The sequence below is a fragment of the Palaemon carinicauda genome, chromosome 45, assembly GCF_036898095.1.
Source record: "Palaemon carinicauda isolate YSFRI2023 chromosome 45, ASM3689809v2, whole genome shotgun sequence".
Classification (NCBI taxonomy): domain Eukaryota; kingdom Metazoa; phylum Arthropoda; class Malacostraca; order Decapoda; family Palaemonidae; genus Palaemon; species Palaemon carinicauda.
Genome location: NC_090769.1, coordinates 32,054,957 through 32,075,902, shown reverse-complemented (window position 1 = coordinate 32,075,902; position 20,946 = coordinate 32,054,957). Strand labels below are relative to the sequence as shown.

At 34.5% G+C, this 20,946-nt stretch overlaps 1 protein-coding gene across 2 annotated transcripts; it reads left to right on the top strand.

The window, feature by feature from the left end:
* The first annotated feature begins 3,559 nt into the window (after positions 1-3,559).
* LOC137634662 (alpha-ketoglutarate-dependent dioxygenase alkB homolog 7, mitochondrial) lies at positions 3,560-20,594 on the top strand. 2 transcript variants are annotated; one of them, XM_068367139.1, is made up of 4 exons: positions 3,560-4,347; positions 7,409-7,582; positions 12,980-13,104; positions 19,961-20,594. In XM_068367139.1, exons 1-4 carry the CDS (start codon positions 3,763-3,765, stop codon positions 20,091-20,093), a joined length of 1,017 nt encoding a protein of 338 aa, XP_068223240.1. In that variant the 5' UTR covers positions 3,560-3,762; the 3' UTR covers positions 20,094-20,594. The 2 variants fall into 2 exon arrangements, with proteins under 2 accessions (XP_068223240.1, XP_068223241.1); XM_068367140.1 differs by lacking the exon at positions 19,961-20,594 and adding an exon at positions 13,736-13,862.
* The last annotated feature ends 352 nt before the right edge of the window (positions 20,595-20,946 follow it).

The window sequence follows — 20,946 nt, the reverse complement described above, 5'->3', positions numbered from 1 at the left end:
ATGAAAAGTCAACGAAGCAATGGAGTTGGACATGGACAATCTGGACCCAGCTGGGAAGGACTTCAGCCTGCGTCCCTTCTCGTCAAGTTGTGTCTATATTGTTCAACTACCTCTCTAATTTAGGTGCCCCTATTTCAATTTTCAAAATCTGGTCAACCCGCAGAGCCCAAAACATTCTTATATTCCTTCGAATTATACTTGAAATGCAACAAAATGTGTTTTACAATCACACAGTTCCTTCCCCATTTAAGCTCTCTATACAACATTTGTATCTATAAGAAATCGAATATTAGTTACATGTCAAGGGTGGTACGTACAATCGTCTAATTGGCGATAACTTCCTCCGCTGTGATTGGCTGTTGCCTTTGTTTACAATAGCTTCACACACACATATTTGAAATGAAACAAAATACGAATTATAGACATATACTGAAGTTCCGTCACTATAAAAGCTTGATAAAAATAATAGTTCATTTTAATAATATTGAATATTAGTTACACGATACTTCACTTAAACTAGTAAACATATTCATCTTACATCTTCTGACGTCACAAAGACGTATTTTCTTATAAAACCAATTATTTGGTAATTATGATTTATCCCTCTGATAAAATATGTTATTAAAACATTTTATATGGGACTGTCGATATATCTTGAAGAAAATATATCCCTAATTCCATTAAAACAAAAAGTTCAGTTCCGTCGTCGCCCCTAGCTAGGGCGTTTGAAAATAATTCTATGTAAATTTGGGCATGTATTTCAAACAGCAACTCATAAGTTCCGGGTAACTCTCTCATGACGGGATAATCCAAACCTCTGATTGGCTGTGTCTTCTCGGCTGTGATTGGTGGTTGCCTTTGTAAGCAAATTCACAGATACACATCTAACATCGTAGCCACAACCCAGTTAATTATGCCTTCAAAAATGACGTATCTATTTAGCTTTCGCATTTGAACAAGATCTATTAAGTATTTTATTAGTAGATTAATAGTATTTAAAGACTTTTTCATATAAATTGTGATTTCTTATTCTCAATTCATCTACAATAAGCATAGGTGTTTTACCTCTACGCAATTGCTTTCATTCATAAAATATGAGACGATACGAGATTTTATGACGTCACTTACAACCACCAATCATAACAGAGGATAAATCAGCCAATGACACGCCAAATATTTCCCGCCAAGGAAACGCATAAGGTAAGAGGGTTCCTCTTCCTTATGGGCTGCTGTTGACAAAATAGTCAAATGATCGGTCGGTCTTTTTTCTTTCTAATTTTATGCAAACAAAGAAAGATAGATTAGATAGATAGATGCATTTTTTTTTTACTAAATTTGAGGTTTATTTTTCATAAGATTTGCCGCTTTAAAGTTATCATTTATCTAACTTAATAAATGTATTATAAGCAAGCGTACGTTGGTATTTTATTTACCCCTACCTTTTATGACATATTTCCTACTAAACATGATTTGGTAATCATTATTAGTTCAATTACATTATACATAAAATGTAACAAAATACATAGTAAAGTTAGGTAGTTTCTCAACATAATAAAACTCACCCTACTCTTGATGATGTCGCAAAGACGTATTTTCTGAATAAAAAAAAAAATAAAGATTTTACTAATCAGAATCTACTATCCCTCTAGTAAAATAAATTTGTTACAAAAGCATTTGATAAAGGGCAATCTTTGTATATTTTGAAGAAAATATAGTTTTAATTCCCTTGAAAAAAATCCTTCATATCCATTCCATATCTAAAGCTATTGAATTTGGAAGCGATAGATTCCTGTCCTCTGGTTGGTCAAATCTTCCTCACTTGTGATTGGGTGTTCCCTTTAGTTACTACTACAGTTTCACACACAGACACACACACACACACACGCACACACATCGTAGCCAAAAGCACAGGCAAGTATTCCTTCGAATATAACATATTTATTAAACTTATATCTCTCCGCAAGATCCATTATCTATCTATTCATTAATAAATAAATAATAACTCTTTTAAGTTTATTTCTTTCAAAAGTGTGATTTTTCAGTCATTATTTATCTGCAATAAAGTATAAGTTTTCACACTTGCCCAGATAAACTCCTTCATAAAATACGATTGCATGACGTCACATACAACCACAAATCAGAGGTAAGAATGAATCAGCCAATGAAACGCCAAATATTTCCCGCTAATATTGCATAGGGTGAGAGGGTTCCCCAAGGGTATTGACTGCTGTTGGAAAACGAGTTAAATTAACACGAGGCAGTTCGTTCAAACACTCGCTAAGGATTGATTTCTTTATCTTCTTAATTCATATATATATATATATATATATATATATATATATATATATATATATATATATATATATATATATATATATATATATATATATATATATATATATATATATATAGTGATAATATTTAAGTAGCCTGAAAATATTTTCTTATTTCTTATATCTTGTATATTCAAATGTTTATCAGTAATCACGCTTTTCTTTTCTTTTAGGAATGAGAAACCCATATATATGATTTTTATGTGTTCTTATTATCATCATTATTTCAAAAATAGTCATTATCATTATCATTTTGAATAATTTGCGAGATAAGGTTAAAAGTCATTAGTTCATATTTATTGATTTTATAAAAAAAAATGTAAAGTAAAAAAAAATACTTAGTAAATAGCAACGTACGCCTATAGGCTATGTATAGGCTTTGACCTGGATTTCCTTTTCATGTTTTTGTTTTGGTATAAACATTATTTAAACAATGGCTAAAATACAGAATACAGAAGTGGTCTTATCGGTGGAAAAAAATTCATGTTCAGAATTTTGTTTTTACGGCTGAAAGCACAAAAAATTTGCTTCTTGTTTCCCTCTAAGTTTCCTTTATAAACTGGAGTCATTGAACTGCTATGAAATCAAGACACTATCAGTAAAACTGATTGTTGAATAGAATTATTCTTAAAGTTTTTAAAACTCGATTTCTTAACCTAACCTAACCCAATAAAGTGCACATTTCCTTAACAAATTTCATTTCGAAAGTCCTAAAATATTAAATTCTTTAACATATAATTATTAATTTAAAAAGAATAATTATTACCTGACAACCAGTCAGCATTCAGACACTTATATTCTACGGGGACAGCCTATATATATATGCTCTGTTGTAAACGATCTGCTATAAATGACTGGTGAGGACAAACGCACGCGCTAATAATATATCTACAGTGGGGGAAGAATTTTGAAAATACAAACACAAAATGAATATTATATGAAGAGGAAAAAAGAACTTAGATGTATTTCTTATTAGATTACTTAAAAATAAAAAATAAATACCATAAAAGTTGCTGCATCCTACTAGCGAAACAACCAGAAAAGAAACAAGACGTGATAAAAAAAATCTTATTTATTCTCCGGGATAAACAATGAGAATAAATATTTAAATATAGAAACATTCAGAAAAGAAATGCTAAACGAACTTAACGGACATTAAAAGAAAAAAAGTACAGGGTTGCCGTTGTAAGGACTACGGTCAAACAATACTGTTCTGTGCTGAACAGCTGATTATTATTGTTGAATTTGTTGTGGACTTACAGTTATTTATTAGTTTATTACGACTACCACTACCCGATTAGCGATAAAAACAGAAGTAGTTCTCACTTTCATAATCCAATGTCAATATAAGACATCAACATATGGATTTATGTATATGACAGGTGCCTTTTCATAGTACATTGAAGTGAAAATTTTCTTCCCTGACAAAATGATTGTATTGAAGTCTAAAAGTTTTTGTGTTGGGTCCCGATGTAGAGTATGGTGTAAAATGTCTAACTTGGGTCATCGAAGTCCATTTTTTAGGTCGAATGGGACATTAAACTCCTGCTCATTGGGTAATCTTGCAAGAGACTCTTCAAAGTACAATAACTCAAATATTAGTGTTCACCGGTCGAAGACATTATTAACGATAACACCATGGGGATCAAAGAAGCCAATCGATCAAGTAGCTTTTCCTTATATTTCTAGAACACAGTTTCAAGTTTTAAAATGTTGCTTGTGTTCCCAAACGAATGAACATTCTAGTCATAACCCTGTACATAATTCCAGTTCAATAGTAGATAACAGTACCAATGTTTCTAAATTCAAAGATTCTAATTTCAATGTAGATTTTTCCAAAGAAACAAACTATTTACATTTTCATTCATCATGTTCCCCGCAAACTATTGAAGATGTTGCATCAAGTTTTCAAGTTGTCAGAGATTATTTAAGCACCGAGGAGGAAGAAATTTTGATGAGTGAAATCGAACCACACTTGAAACGACTACAATATGAGTTTGATCATTGGGATGATGTAAGTCAAGTCTAAGCATGGTAGCTAGGCATAGCCTATAGTACATTTTCAAACAATAATAGTAAAGCTGAATTGTACCTAGCCCATTTTGAGTGTTATTAAAACTAATATTATATAGTTGTGGTTATCAATTATTCTGAATTTGTTTTTAGTCTTTTATCCATAAAGTTTAGTTCCTTAAGGGTATTGAATCTTTTAGCTCAGTGTTGTGCAGTCTGCATGTCATACTGTATAATGTATGTTGATTCAAGTTGTTTTATAATATTTTGTTTATATCTGCTCAATTAGTTTTGTTTCAAACTTCCCTAATTTTGCCTTGCTTCAGGTTCCACATTTAAATTCAGAATGCATCCTTTGGTTGATAAAATAATTCTTGAACTATTATTGGATTCTCATCATAGTTTATTTATAATGAGAGTATTCTGGCCGAGAATGTGTTAAATGTTATTTTGATTAATATATGATACATTAATTTCTAGCAAAACTAGAATTTTCTATAAGAAATGGACGATCGATGGCTAGTTGGCCATTTTTATCACCATGACAGACTAATGGGAGCTGGGTCATGAAAATTTACGTATCGATCAATTAAAATGTGAACACCACATCATTGTGTACATTTGGGAGACTGATGGTGGGTTGCAGTAAACAACCATCAATTCCTCTCTCACAACGCAATTAGCCAGTGGGCACACTGGATTTTGAAAATTCCAGATAAAGGTGCCGAAGAGAAAAGCGCTCTGTCTTCCAACTCATTAGTGGAGGGACCTCCCTTGTTCCACTTGAAAGACATTGACGTGGCCAGAGAAAAGAGAACCAAAACTGTCTTTTCCATAGAGTGTCGAGATTTCACCCCCACTCTTTGGCTCCTGCACCGAGGTCATCTCCTGTGTAGCGCCAGGTGCACAAGAATATGAATGTGACTTTGAAGCAGTTTACAGCAAAGAAGTCTAACCCCAAGCAGCCCTTTCACAGCAAGGGTGCAAGGGAAAGAGGAGGTAAAGCTGGTAAACGTGGTCGTTCCTGCTAGGGCGGGGAATCCTCCCGCCTTGCTACCGGTGGGGGAATGTCTCAAGCACAAATGTCAGTGATGGGAGATTTCTGGGGCCGAACCTTGGCCGGTTTCAATCCTCCGTGCGGACTACTACCTCCTATTCACTCTCTCTCACCATCCTGTGACTTGGCGTCCAGTGATGTTGCGTTCCTTTGCAAATGGATCAGCAAAGGATCTCACCATTCGGGCAGAAGTCCAGACAATGTTGAAGAAGAGCGCTCACCAAGAAGTCCTTGTGGGTCACCAGGCTTCTTCAGTCGACTCCTGTGTATGTTTAAATATGGATGTGTGAAATATCACTATATTCTTACCTGGTCAAGTCACAGTGCGTGTTTCCACTCATTCACCATGATTGTCCAGGCTGTCAGACTCTTAAGCATCGACAGGCTGAGAGTCTACGAGGTGTTAGAGTACTCTTCTCATACTCTATCGACCTTAGAGTTGTACCCCAGATCAAGTTTCAAGCCAGTTGGAATTTGGACTTCTCCCCCTGTAAGGGTGAGTCTCAATAATAGTTATAATCGAATACTTTGTATTTGTGTAGGAATAAATGAGAAATTTGGAATTAATTTGTATTTTTACTAATTATTCCAACATTGAGTCCTTTACTCATACTTTTCCTGCCATTACCTATTCCCTCAAGAAGTCCTGCCTGCAATCAAAAGTGAGGAATCCCACTTGGTGAGTGTGTGTACCAGGTGGTCAGTGTACTCCCGTTAACTAGCAGATGATCGTTGACACCTTGCATAAAGTTTATGGCTAGATTCCAGCTATGCTGAAAACATATACAGTACAGTGTTCATAGTAAAGAACTCAGGTTTGTACAATTAGTAAAAAATCTAAATTACTACAAAATTTGTCATTTCTGACCATTACTATTGTTGCAATTCACTCGTTTTTGGTGTTTCCCTCCCATAATCACTTTTTCCACTAGTATCCCTTCAATTCATTTTTATAGTGGGGTGGGATAATAAAACTCGAGGAGAGGTTTGTCAAAATATTAATGGTCAGAAATGGATAAAACAAGATAGTGAGAGGGAAAAACATATGGTTCATGTAGAGGTATTTAGCTAGAAATTAACGTATTGTCCTCTTCAACTTCTGACTCTACATCCTTTCATCATCACCTCTCATGGGGGTGGACAGCTCCCAAGTGGCTTCTAGCCCCATGGGGAGGGAATCATGGCCCCACAATTTGTACCTTCAGGGCCATGATCACATTACTCCAGTAGCCAAGCAGGAAATATGTTATAGGCCCAGCTTTTCGGTACCCATGGGTCATGACCATGTGGTACACCACCGAGCCCTCCGGAGCCACAGTTCAGGCCCTGGCTAACCTGAGTGTCAAATTGACTGGTGTTGGCCATGTTTACATGTATAATGGTTCCGTGGGCCTAGGCTTGGGTCCCTGGTAGCCAAGTGGGACAGGTGTTATGGCCCCACGTTTTGACCCCCAGAGATCAATGCCCTGTTCTCCCGGGTATGTAGTTCAGGTCCCTGGCTACCCCGGTAGCCAAGCAGGACAGGTGTTACAGCCCCACATTTTGGTCCCCACAGGCCAATGACTCTGTCCCCCAGGTATGTGGCTCAGGTCCCAGACCATAATTCTGTGTCCCAGTCCGACGCCTTAAACCCCCCGGGTTGCGTGGCTGTAGTCCCCAGCTACTCCAGTAGCCAGGCAGGACAGGTGTGTTCGGGTCCCTGTTCGTGCTGGTAGTCAGGCGGGACGGGACAGGTGCATTTAGCCCTGAGCCATGGCGCCCTGAAGCCAGGGCTCAGGTCCCTAGGTAGTTGGGATTGACTGGTGTTGACTTCTTAAACAATTCAATGGCCTTTCAGCTTGCTCTGAAATCATATTCTCTACTTAAAGGACTCAGGAAAAATACAAATTACTTCAACAGTTTGTCAGTATGTGTGGCTGTATAAAGTACTTGTACATTTATTGAACAAAAATGAAATTAATTTTTATAGAGTACTTTACACTTAAAGGAAAATCATCTTCAACAGGCAATACATGGGTTTCGAGAGATTGAACGAGGAAGATGGGGGAAAAGTGCCTCGCCTATTATATCGAGAATGAAAACGTATGCCTTCCCAGAGGAAGAAGAATTGATAAGCCAGGTCCATATCCTAGATTTGGCCAAAACTGGAGTCATTAAACCCCATGTAGATAGTGTTAGAGTAAGTTATTTTTGTTTTATTTTCACTGTAATTTATTTTTTCATTGTCCAAATAAAAATGCAGACTTCATTTTTTACTTGCAACTTAATTCATGCTTAACTTCAGATAACCTACATTAATTAGCAAGAAAAAAATCTTTATGATAATGATCAAATGCATTGCACATTATAATGTTGTGTTTTTTATGTTTTTTCTATCCTTGTGTTCAATTGTACAGCAACTTCTTAAGCATACAGTATGCACATAGGTTACAAGTATCTAGTCTAATAACCAAAATCAAATCTGCCTTAGAGTTAATAATTTCTATGAATGTCGACTGATGTTCATATTGCTCCTCCAGAAGCCCAGTTTAATTAACAATTTTTTCCATTTTCTTTCACTTAATAATCACAAGCCTCAACATGAGAATGGAACCCTCTAGTGGTATGGGTAAAAAATCCAGGTTGCCACCTCTGTTAATTATGTCATTTAGTTACAATTGGGCTTCTTTATTCATAGGATTAGGTAACAGAGACTGGCATGAAGATCAAGAAGCTGCAAATGCTTGCCATCCTAGGATGGGTCAACTCATAACCTACAAACTCTCTGACAATTATCTATCTGCAGTTGATTAACACACTTGGTAACCCACTGTACTGCACTACAGTACATTCTTTCCACTGCTTTCTGTCATGGTATTTTAGTTCATACTACTTACTGTATTAGAAATAATTGTACATTATTAATACAGCTTCAGTACAAGGTAAGACGACTCATGACATGAAAGTCACAGCCACACCATGCATGTATAGTAATAACAAAACACTCTTTTTTTAAATCTAGCAACACTCAATGATACTATATAGTAAAAAAGTCAGTCCGAAATTTAAAACAAATAGAATATGCTTTAATGAAGCACAATTATCTTTTTAAAAGTTATGATATTTTTAATGTGATAATGTCTGGTTAAACTAGTTGGTCTGAGCTGAAGAAATCCAATGCAGTGTTTAAAGGTTTCATATGCATTATAATACAGTACTGTAAATACACTATTGGTAGTTCTTTTTCAATGAACATATGAATATTTAATGTACTGCAAGTGAAAAAATTAATAAGATAAAAAATGACTGCAAAACATCACTAGCGTTTACAAAGTTCTAGCGGTAAAATATGTTATTAACACACACACACTTGCTTTCTCACTCTCACAGTAAAAAATCCTTATGCTACATGTACCTAAATTAATACTCTCTCTTTACATTAAATTTCAGTCATATCTTTTTAATTAATTTCCCTTCTTTTAATTGTTTTTATCTAATTATTTACAGCTTACAGTATTTCCTTTAATTGATTTCTGCTTAATAGCTGGTTCTAGGAAGGAAAATGAGGGAGGAAGCGTGGGGAAGGGTAGGGGTGGGGGAAGTGTAGTCGTAGTAGAGAGCAGTAGTCGGCTGTAGAACGCCAACTCGTAGTACCTGGGGATTATGAGGAAGAAGAGGACTAACTGGTGAGGGACCTCTGGTCGTGGTTCTAACACGCCCCAGTTACTATACCAACACTCAATTAGAGTGAGCGAGCTGGGTTTATTCCTGGCATTCCATGCATCTTTTTTCTCTGGTATATTTAGCAGTATTTATGCCTTAGAAATGGTGCTATAAGGAGCATTTCACGGAGCGACACAGGTCGAGCCCAGAAAAAATTACTTTATAAATCCAAGCGTGTGTATAAGTGATAGTAGAAATAAAATTCTCCATGTAATAACATAGACACAGTAGCCTTTAAGCAGATACTGTACATTAAATTTTGCTTTAAAAAAAAAATTTTCCTCTATCTCTTATTTCTTAATGGAGAAACGATGGTCACAGTGAAAAAAATGGGTTGACAGCTGGGAGTGATTTATGAGCTAAAGGAAACATAGTGGGATATTAATTTCAAGCTTAATCTACTGCATCATAATATCTTAATTGAACAAATTTCATATGAAAACTTGAGTTAATTATAATTGAACAAATTTCATAGCATCACGTGATGGGTTAGGAATGAGTGTAAAGAGAGTTGTGTATTAGAAAGTGATTGTACTAACTGCGATGGGGAATGAAAGTGACGCAGAGACAGAAATTTATTATGTTCGAGATGAAGTGTCTGAGGAGCATGGCTGGTGTATCTCAATTGGATAGGGTTAGGAACAAAGTGGTGAGGGTGAGAACAGGTTAATAAATGAATTACCAACTAGAGTAGATATGAATGTGTTGAGGTGGTTTGGGCGTGCAGAGAATGGAAAATTGCTGTCTGCTGAAGTAGGTGATGAATGCAGGAGTTGATGGGAGAAGTGCAAGAGGATGGCTAAGGGTTGGGTGGATGGATGAAGTGAACAAAGCTCTGGGTGATAGGATGGATATGAGAGGCAAAGAGCAATTGTGACATAGTTCCGATAGGCTCTGCTGCTTCCTCCGGTCGCATTGGTGACGGCTGAGTTGGCAGAAGTAGGGGATTCAGCTTATGAAGCTTCATTTGTGGTGGATAATAGGGGAGGGTGGGCTATGGCACTCTAGGAGTACCAACCAAACTTGGCTGAATCCTTCGTCAGACTAGGGGGAGAGAAGAGAAGAAAAGGCCCCTTTTGTTTTTGTGTTGGCTATCCCCTAAAATTGGGGGCAAGTGCTATGATAGATGGATAATAAAATTGATGCATATTACAGTGAACCCTCGCTACTTCGCGGTTCGACCATCGCGGATTCACCACTTCGCGGATTTTTTTCATAACCCATGTATATACATATATCGCGGATTTTCTGGAAATATCGAAAATACCGCGATGTGACCGATGGTGCGAGATTGGAGAAAGTAAGGAAAATTGAATCATGATTGATTTTCAATATAAATGAAACTTTGAGGAGCAACAAAGATATCATTTGTTAGAGAGATAGAGAGAGGTAAGGAATGGGAGGTAGTGAAAAGTAGCCCACAGAGAGAGAGAGAGGTAGAGGTAGAGAGAGAGGTAGAGAGAGAGAGAGAGAGGTAGAGAGAGAGAGAGAGAGAGAGATAGGTAGAGAGAGAGAGAGAGAGAGAGAGAGAGAGGTAGAGAGAGAGGTAGAGAGAGAGAGGGGGGTTTAAATGTAATAAACAAAAAAATTTGATAGGTTATAACACATTGGTGATTATGTAATATCAACTGTATACTGTAGACGGTTTGAATAAGTTAAGAAATGGTATAAATGATACTTTGTTAGTGTATTCGTACACACTCAAGAGCGGCAGCTAGATGACAGCTGATCTAATCACAGCCAAAAGTAAAAAAAAAAGAAGTCAACAATACTCGATTTTTAAAACACACCCGAAATTTAAAAACAAAAGTACACGCTTTCTTAATGTGCAATTAACTATTTAAAGAGTGGCAATTTTCTAGAATAAAATGATATTTCCCAAAAAATAGTGGTTTGCTGATGAAATCGGATGCCGTATTTTTAGCTATGATTGAAATGGATGTAGACTCGGCCTAATTTTTTCGTTTCGTATTTAATTGACACTAAGAAAACTAATTTTAGTTTCTTCATCTAAATGTAAGTATTGTATAACACGGAGAGAGAGAGAGAGAGAGAGAGAGAGAGAGAGAGAGAGAGAGAGAGAGAGAGAGAGAGAGAGAATGAATGAATCAGCTGTTGTAATCAAATGGCGTGTTTTTGTTTCGTGAGAATTTCATCGCCACGACTTTAACAACAACATACTGTACTGAACTTTACAGTATTATACAGACTACTGTAATATGATAAAGTAAAATATTTGTAATCTATTTTATATGAAATGGGGCTATTTTTTTTTGTTTAAAATTTACATTTACGTATGTAAAACAACTCTCTCTCTCTCTCTCTCTCTCTCTCTCTCTCTCTCGTAGATTGTTTTCCTGCTTTGCTACGTATGTATGATTTTATATAGATACGGTAAATAATATTTGTAATAACATATTTTATAAAAGCTTTTACTGTAATATCATTATTTATCACTTTCATCTTGCGCGTTAAATTCCTTAGTTTGTTTACTGAGCGTACTTTATGACGCCGTCGTTTCAGGCGGCGTCATAAAGAAAAAAATTTCATTTGGAAGTCCTAAGAAAAATTAAGTAAAACATTAGTAATAACCAAATCAACATACTGTACTGAATAATCAATGCAAAAACTAACCTATACACAGATGTGTAAATGCGTTTGTTTCTTCATTATAATCAGAGATAAACGTAAACAAAACATTGTTTGACATTTTTTAACGTGCTTTTTAGCTTGTTTAGGAAACGCATGATATAAAATTGCCTTTAATATTTGTGCCTGTTTTAGTTTAGGGTACTATAGTACATGCATTAAGTGTTCTGTACATTAAAGGGTAGTTTGTTAACAGTACTACGTACAAGGGAAGGTTTTAAAAGTCTGAATATACATGTTGAATAAATAGGTAAATATGGTGTCACTACTTCGCGGATTTTCACCTATCGCGGCCGCGTCTGGAACCTATCTACCGCGATAAACGAGGGTTCACTGTATGTAAGTATCAAGGAATTTAGATTAAAATTTTTCAAATGTTTTAAGGACAAAAGGATAATAAAATTGATATCAGGATTAAAGTAAATTGGTGTTAGAAGTACAGTATTAACAGAATTTCTGCTCATAAAAATCATCGTAAAAGTTTAAGTGACATTGAAACCACACTTCTGTTGAAAGGTAATAAGAAAAGCAATGTTTGTACCGAGTAGAATCATAAACAGGCAAAATGAGATATGAAGTTTCTTTTTGAGGAGAAGGATAATGAACAGACAATTTTAAGAAACATTTGATTATAAGGTCAGGAACAGATGTAGCTCATAAATGCAACATAATAGACTAGGCAGATATGAAATTTAAAGTGAGTTTATAGTGATGAATGAATCTATGATTAATGGGGCATTATGGCTGCTATGTAAAATCTTTAGATACATTGAAAGTACAGTAACGATATAAAATGTTCCTCATTTGTACGTCATAAGATGAGGTTGAAAATTTTCTATTTAATATTGATCATGCCATCCAAAATGTATTCTGATGAAAGAAAGGTGTCAAATACAAGTGTTTTAGTAGGTGGTAACTTGATACACCAAAAAACTATTTAGTCTAGACTATAATGGGAAAAGCTACAGTCTTGGGAACAGGTGGCCCAAGAATTTACCTCAACAGAGAACAGTAAAATACCAAAGCAAGTTAATTTGCCAACTCCTTGAGATACAAAGGTGTATCATTTTCCCCACATTCTTTCCTCTATCTTTAATACTAAAGGTAATATGCATACTGAAACAGTTGGTAATGGCAGAGCTGATAAATGATTAAAACCAGATTTTAGTTGGTTTATCAACTCTAAATTTCTGTTTGTTAAAGCTCTTTTTTTTTTTATTTTCAGTTTTGTGGTAACATCATCTCTGGTGTATGTTTATTGAGTGATGCTGTAATGCGACTGGTTCATGTTGACAACAAAGACCAGGTTGTTGATGTCATGTTACCAAGAAGAGCACTCTACATAATGAGGTAACAAAAGTTGTATAATACAGTAATAAAGAAAAAAATATAAATTTCTTAAATGCAAATACTTTGTGAATCAAATCACTTTTTTAATGAAACCAATGCAGTACTAAATATGGAGTTGTAATGCATATATCTTGTCCATAGTGTTTATACAAACTGTAGATATATTTCTCTGTTGATACTGTTATATCTTGCCAAATCAGTTGTTTTTAGAATAAGCTGGCCTTTTATTAGCACAAGTTTTGGCTCACATGAACAGCCCATAAAGAAAGTCAAGAGACCAAGAGTCAAATCACTATTTAAAAACAAGCAGTGAAATGAAGCAGCAGACAGCTTTGTGGAACTCTTAACTGATCTGACTTTTGCCCATTCATTACTTATTTTTGCTGCTGTGACGTGTTTATTTACGATTCTTCAATAACTGCTTTGATATTTAATCAATTAATTTTTATTGATACTGTACTATAAAGTATAGTGTCAAGTACTCAGTTTATGTTTGTTTCTTACTGTTACCTCTTATATTGCTTTCTTTCTTCCAATTGTGTTGGTATTTGATTTTATGCAATATTGTCATGTCCACTTATGCAGTGTTAATATTAATGTGCCATTAAATTTGCACTTTTTTGTTTATCAGGGATTGTTCTCTTAGGAAAAGAAGAAAATATTACAGGTCTCTTCTTGCCTTGAAGGCAAGCAGAAATGCAGTCTTTACAATCTTCTGCTGTCAGAAATATATGGAATACTAATAGAACTAATCGTAATTATTAATATGACATAAAAATGCATGATATTCTTGAAGGAAAGAGGAGAGGGGGTCTAGGAATGCTTGTTATATGGTCTGGAAGAACTATGGAAATGGAATTTCTTTTAGTACTGTATTCTGATACATCACAAGGGCTATTAAGATTTATATAGCTTTAACATTTATATAAATGATGAGGCATACATAGAGTATTTTGTATTATTATTTTTAATCGCTAAGCTACAGCCCTAGTTTGAAAAGCAGGATACTATGAGCTCTAGGGCTCCAACTGCAAAAGTAGCCCAGTGAGGAAAGGAAATGAATACAATATATATAAGAAGTAATGAGTAAAAAATAAAAAATATTTTAAGATCAGTAACAGTATTGAAATAGATCTAGCATATATAAACCATGAAGAGAGTCTTATGTCAATCTATCCAGCTTAAAAGCATTTGTAGCAAGTTTGAGCTTCTGAATTCCACCCATTTAGCCACCAGATCGGGAAGATCATTCCACAACCTGGTCACCTCTTGAATGAAACATCTAGGATACTGTATAGTATTGAGCCATATATTGGGGAACACAAGACTATTAGAATTAACTGCATACTTAGTTCTATGTAAAGGTTGGACAGTCTGGGAAGATCTGAATGCAGAGGATGGGAAGATTGATTGATTTATTGATTGATTGATTTAAAGTTTTCAGGCATAATTATAAAAAAAAAAATATGCAATCTGCACAAAAAACTTACTGAATGACTATACCAGAGATTAATATTTAGATCAGGAATGAGAAATTTAATAGAACGAAAGGTTTTCTCCAACAAATTAAAATTAGGTTCAACAACTGAAGACCATACAGTACTCAAAGCAAGATAGAATGAAAGAATTAAAACATTTCCCCAGGATAGATTGCTCACCAAAAATATTTAAAATTCCAATGTACCAATTCTTTTGAACAATTTAAGAAGAAACAGGCAATACATTTCTCAAAAGTAAATTTGCAATCAAGAATCATACCTAAAATTTTAAATACTGTACAACAATACAAAGATCTGCATTTTGAGGAGTCACTGACCTTAACTTACAGTTATACTTTCAAGTTTTGTTCTTTAACTCTACACAACTCTTAAAATTTTAGGTGTGATTCTAGATTTCAAATTTATTTTTGAGAAACACATTTGGTCTGTTTCTTTTTCAACTACAGTACACAAAAAATTGGCTTATTGAGTTTTTCAGATATTTGGTGATCAATTTATTCTGAAGTGTTTTAATTCTTTCATTCTGCCTAGTTTTAAGCATTGTTCTCCTCTCTGGTCTTCAGCTGCTGACTCTCATTATAACTTGTTGGACAAAACCTTGCTGTATATTAAATATCTTATTCCTGATCTTGATGTTAATCTCTGGCACCACTGTTCACTTAATTCTTTATGCATGTTGCATAAGATTTTTCATAATTCTGATCATCCTTTGTATTCAGATCTTCCCAGACTGTACCATCCTGTATGCGGTACTAGCTATGCAGTTAATTTTAACAGTCTTGCCTTCATTATAAAGCTCAATACTACACAGTATTCTCAAAGTTTTATTCCAGCCTTAAACAAATTATGGAATGATCTTCCTAATCTGGTAGTTGAATCGCTGAAACTTCAGAAGTTCAAACTTACAGCAAATGTTTTTATGTTGAACAAGTTGACATGTATGTAATGCATTATGGGGCAAAATTTATTTCCCTTTTAAGCATCACTTCAATATTATTTTTAATTAATATAAGTTCATCAGTCATACATATCAGTGGAAATAATTATTTATATTTAGACCCTAAAGAGAGTGGGTGCAGGTAAAACAAGTAAGGTTAGTTCTCTAGTTGGGACATCTGATCTTGCCTTGATTTCATTAGTAATGAAAACTGCATCATACTCATGTAAGATTTATATGAAATCTCAAGCAGACTGGAATGGGATTTTGAGTGATCCTTTGGGCTTGAATTGGTCACAATTGTATAGTAGTGTTGATGCTGTTAACCCTTTGAATGAGAATCTAGTCAACATAACTGATAGGCGTATCCCTTCTCGTGTGCTTAGGTACTGAGTGAAGGACAAACCATGGTTCAATGATGGTTGTAGATGTGCTTATTTGGAGAAGCAGGAGGCCTATCATCTTTGAAAGATTAACAGATCAGATTTGACTTGGAATAACCATACTCAGCTTAGAGCTTTTGCTCAGAGAGATTATGTTTCAACTGAAAAGGAATACAGTTTTCCATAAAAGAAACCCTTTCTGCTACAACCCAGAAACATAAGTGGCGGACTACCTTTAAATCTGCACTCTGGTGTAGATGCAACAATTCCTCCTTTACTCAAACCCAATGGCTGTCACTCACTGTCCAAAGGAAAAGGCAACTCTTTTGGCTGATGTGGTTGACAGTAAGCAGAGTAATGAGAAACTTGATCTTTCTCATTCCTGTTTTCCTGAGGCTAAACTAACTAGTTTAGCTTTTCGATCTTGTGAAATTAAAGCTCTCTTGATGGACCTTGATGGTTATGGAGGTGTAAACCCAAATGGTATTTTTCCTTTGTTTTTTATCAAGACTGCAGATTTCTTGGCTCCAAATTTATCTGTTATTTTGCAGAAGTTAGCAAGAAGAGGAGCTTTTAGCACTTGCTGGAGAAATGGTACTGTTACTCCACCATGTAAATGGGTTTGTGGTAGCTTAAGTCCAACTAGTTACCGCCCAATTCTAAAGTTTTTGAAAGTTTTTTGGCAAAACTTCTTAATAGGTTTGCTAAAGGTAATCATCTGTTCAGTAGTTTGCTATTTGTTTTTTGTAAAGGCCTTACAATCTCCAATGCTGTACAGAAATCCCTTGATTGGGGTCAGAAGTTTGTATGATTTGCCTTGATTTTAGTGCTGCTTTTGACTGTTAATCATGAGGCCCTTGTTATCAAACTCAAATAGGTGGGAGTGGGTGGGTCGTTTCTTAGCATTATTATTGAATTTTTAAGCAATAGATCGCAAAGAGTTTGATGTTGATATCATAGTGAGTATAGGTATGTGATATCTGGTATTCCTCAGGGTAGTGTTCTAGGCTCATTACTTTTCATAATATATACACATGACATGCAGTTTGGCCTAGAAAACAAGCTTGTTGCATATGCAGATGATGCTACACTCTTTGCATCAATTCCTTCTCCTGAATATATTTCTGGGGTTGCCAAGTCCCTTAATAGAGATCTAACAAAAATTAGTGCATGGTACAAATTATGGGGCATGAAGTTGAACCCTAACAAAACTCAAAGTATGATTGTAAGTAGGTCAAGGACTGTGGCTCCTCAACTTATGGATCTTGGCTTTGGTAATGTTTCATTAACTCTATGACTTTTAAAATTTTAGGTGTGTTTCTCGACAGGAAATTAACTTTTGATTAACACATTAGGTCTGTGTCGTCTTCAATTGCACTAAAAATTGGCTTATTGAATAAGTCCTTTAAGATTTTTGGTAATTAATCAATTCTGAAGAAGTTTTTTAATTCTTTCATTCTACATTATTTTGAGTATTGTTCTTCTGTTTGGTCTTTAGCTGCTTATTCTCATCTTAATTTGTTGGACATCTCCATCATGAGGCTCAATACTACACAATATACTAGAAGTTTTATTCCAGCTGTAACCAAGTTGTGAAATTATCTTCTAATAGGGTAGTTAAATCGGTAGAACTTCAAAAGTTCAAACTTGCAGCAAATGTTTTTAGGTTGAACAGGCTGACATAAGCCTTTTTATAATTTATATATGAAATATCTGCTTTGATGGTCATAGGTTTTTTGAAAATTTTTATTTTAGTTGCTCATTATTTCTCATATCGTTTATTTATTTCCTTATATCCTTTCCTCACTGGGATATTTTTCTCTGTTGTAGCCCTTGGGCTTATAGCATCTTGCTTTGCCAACTAGGATTACAGCTTAGTTAGTGATCATAATAATATGGTGAGTTGTTGAATACCCACTTCTAAACCCTGCCTGCTCTCTTGGTTGATTAAAGTCTAGCCGTCTTTCTATTTGGCCCAATATAATCTTTGTAAATATTTTATACATTACGGAGAGTGAACTTATAGTGCAGTAAATTTTCATGTCTTTTGTGTCTTCCTTTTTGTGAATTTGTATAATGATAATTTTTCCAAACTGTAGGCAAATTGCATTCTTGCAGACATTTGCTGTAGAGTTCAGCCCGTTTTACTACTATGAAATCTGCCATCTGTTATTAAATCAATTGTTAGGACATCTGCTGCTTTGCCTCTTTTTCATGGCTTTTAATGCTTTCTTTACTTCTCTTACTATTCCATTTGATACTGGCTGAGGTGTTTCATTATTTCTGTTGGTAAAAGTATTTCTTATATCGCCATTGTATAGAAATCCAGTGCAATTTTTATCACTTCTTCTCTATTGTGTATATTTTAGTTTTCATCCCTCAAAGCAAGCTTCTATTGGTGCCCTGTTCCAAGTCTTCTTTTCATCAATTTGATGCTTCTTCCTCTCTTTAGTGTTTCCTCAATTTTGGTCTGATTGTTTACAAATATTTTGGGTTTTTAGTTTATTTGTTTTGGTTAGTTCTGCTAATTCTGTTTCATCTCTCATAGATTTTACTGTCATTTCCAATCTTTTCTTTATTAGATTAGGTTTTTGGTCTTTTCTGATATTTTATCTTGATTTTGTTATGAACCCTTCCACCTACCTCTTGTACTCATTTTAATACAAATTTTGTTAAATTACTGTTCATTTCTCCTTTACTTGATTCCATTTCATGTAGCAGGGAGTACCTATTTTATATTGCTAAACTAAACTCATTAGATTTTTCTCTTATTACAGTTTTTATTTTTTCTTAAAATTAGTTCTTCTCCCTCTTTCCTTAGATCTAAACAAACGTTTTTCAACATTCTATGATCGCTTGACTTTAACTTGTTTAACACTGCAACATTTTCAACTAAATTTACTTTTTCACTAAAAATAAAATCTATTTTATTATTCATTTCTCCATTTGGGCTTCTCCATGTCCATTTCCTATGTTCCTTTTTATAAAAAAAGGTGTTCATGATTTTAAGATAGTTTCTTTCAGCAAATTCTACAAGCATGTCTCCTCTCATTCCCTGTGCCTACTCCAAATTTAACTATTGCTGATTCGCCTCTCTTCTTTTGACCTACTTTAGCATTGAAATAACTCAAAACAAATGTAAATTTAGTCATTTTTTTCCCATAGATATCTCCAGATCTTCATAAAAAGTTTCTGTTTCTTCCTCTGTATGGAATGTTGTTGGTGCATATGTTTGAATGATTTGTATAAAATTCTTATTTTTTCTATGTTAGTTGCAAGATTTTTATTAATAAGAAAATTCACTTTATTTTCTTTGTTCCTTTCATGTTCTCTGAAGTAAAATATATGCCCCTCTTTTAATTCTATGTAAGATTCCACAGTTCTTCTAATTTCACTCAATCCTCTTATATCCCAATTTATTTCTTTCAGTTCTTCTAATGATACAGCAAGATCTTCTCTAGACAGGGTCCTCATGTTATATGTTGCAAGGTTTAGTTTCTAAAGGTGGTCTATTTTAGTTCAGAGAATTTTAGCACCCCCTGCAGTGGAATAGCTGCCTGCCACCTTGGGCCATTGTTCCACTGCCACTTGGGACTGGGGCCGAGACGGTGTTGTGACATACACATCTCGGTTTTGGAAAGTTTTCATTGCCACTCTAGCCACTGCGGATTGGTGGTGGTGGGAGATTTTCACAGTAATAATAATAATACATAAATACACTTGGAATAAACAGGCTTTATCATACAGTAGCATACCAATCACAAAATGTGTATAGTAAGTGTTAATTAGCACTAGAAACAATGTAGCTAGCATTAAACACCAATGAATTTGAATGTATTGTACCAAAGGCATTCCTTCTGCTGATAGTCAATTATGGTGTTCATCAAATCTTTAGCCTTTGTTTTAGACCTGTGCTTGGAATTTTTTGACTGCTGATATTTAGTTTCCTGAAGGAATCTGCTTGATATTTAAATGAAAAAATGCACTCCACAAATATAGCAGTGTTCTTATTGATCTATTTTCCTTTCTTTCTACAGAGACAGCTCTCGATATAACTACACACATGAAGTCTTACAAGAAAAAGAATCATTCTTTGGTTCTATAGCTGTACAAAGAGATAGAAGAGTATCCATCATTTGCAGAAATAACCCCAAAGAAGATAAACAGTAGGAAATAATTTAAATATTCAATATGGAAAACAAGCCATTCATATTTTTCTATATGCATTACCATTAATCACACTAGAGAAGATGCTGTTCAATAACTAGCAAAGTAGTAGGGTAACTAAAGATATGTGCCCTTAGATGGAAAGGCTTTTTCTGGCCAGATGAAATCTTATTCGTTTTCCATATCTCAATAAAAGAAGGACGTATTTTGGTATGTCTGACCACTTTTCTGTTTTATCTTCAGTCTTAATGGCATGATCTCTATATTTCATTGCCTTGAATCTTGGCATCTGTTGAAAACTTAAACTCGATTCTTTACTCCATTTTTATGAAACTCATTCAAAAATTGTAGGTGTCTTCTTGATTGTATCTTGAGGAAATACTTTATATTCTTTTACTGTCATGTATTGAATATTGATATATAAGGTCTTCATCCACAGCTGAATTTTCATGAATTACCTGGCAAAACTTTAAAGTCTTATTCATAAACTGAGTATGAATTTCTTATTATAATTAAATTAATTCATTATTTATATGCCATATTTTTTTCATAATAATGACCATCCTTTTGAAATTTGAAAAATCATGAAATTAAAAAAAAAAAATTCTTATTCAACAATGATTAAAGGTTCCCCACAATTACCTTGGTTAACTGCTGTATCAAATTAGTCAAATACAGTGGTACTTTTGTTTATAAGGAGTGAGATTGCAAACCAAAATTTTTGTAACTAAACATATTTTTCCCATAAGAAATAATGGAAATGCACTTGATGCATTCCACAAGTCCATAAATACACTTGTACTAATTTTTATGTGTTTTTAATGTTATTTAGTGAAAAAGTCATAACCCTTAACAT

Coding starts and splice junctions, on each gene's coding strand:
- LOC137634662 (XM_068367139.1), top strand. CDS start 3,763: ATGATTGTATTGAAGTCTAAAAGTTTTTGTGTTGGGTCCCGATGTAGA. Junction 4,348..7,408: donor AGTTTGATCATTGGGATGAT/GTAAGTCAAGTC, acceptor CATCTTCAACAG/GCAATACATGGGTTTCGAGA. Junction 7,583..12,979: donor CCCATGTAGATAGTGTTAGA/GTAAGTTATTTT, acceptor TTTTATTTTCAG/TTTTGTGGTAACATCATCTC.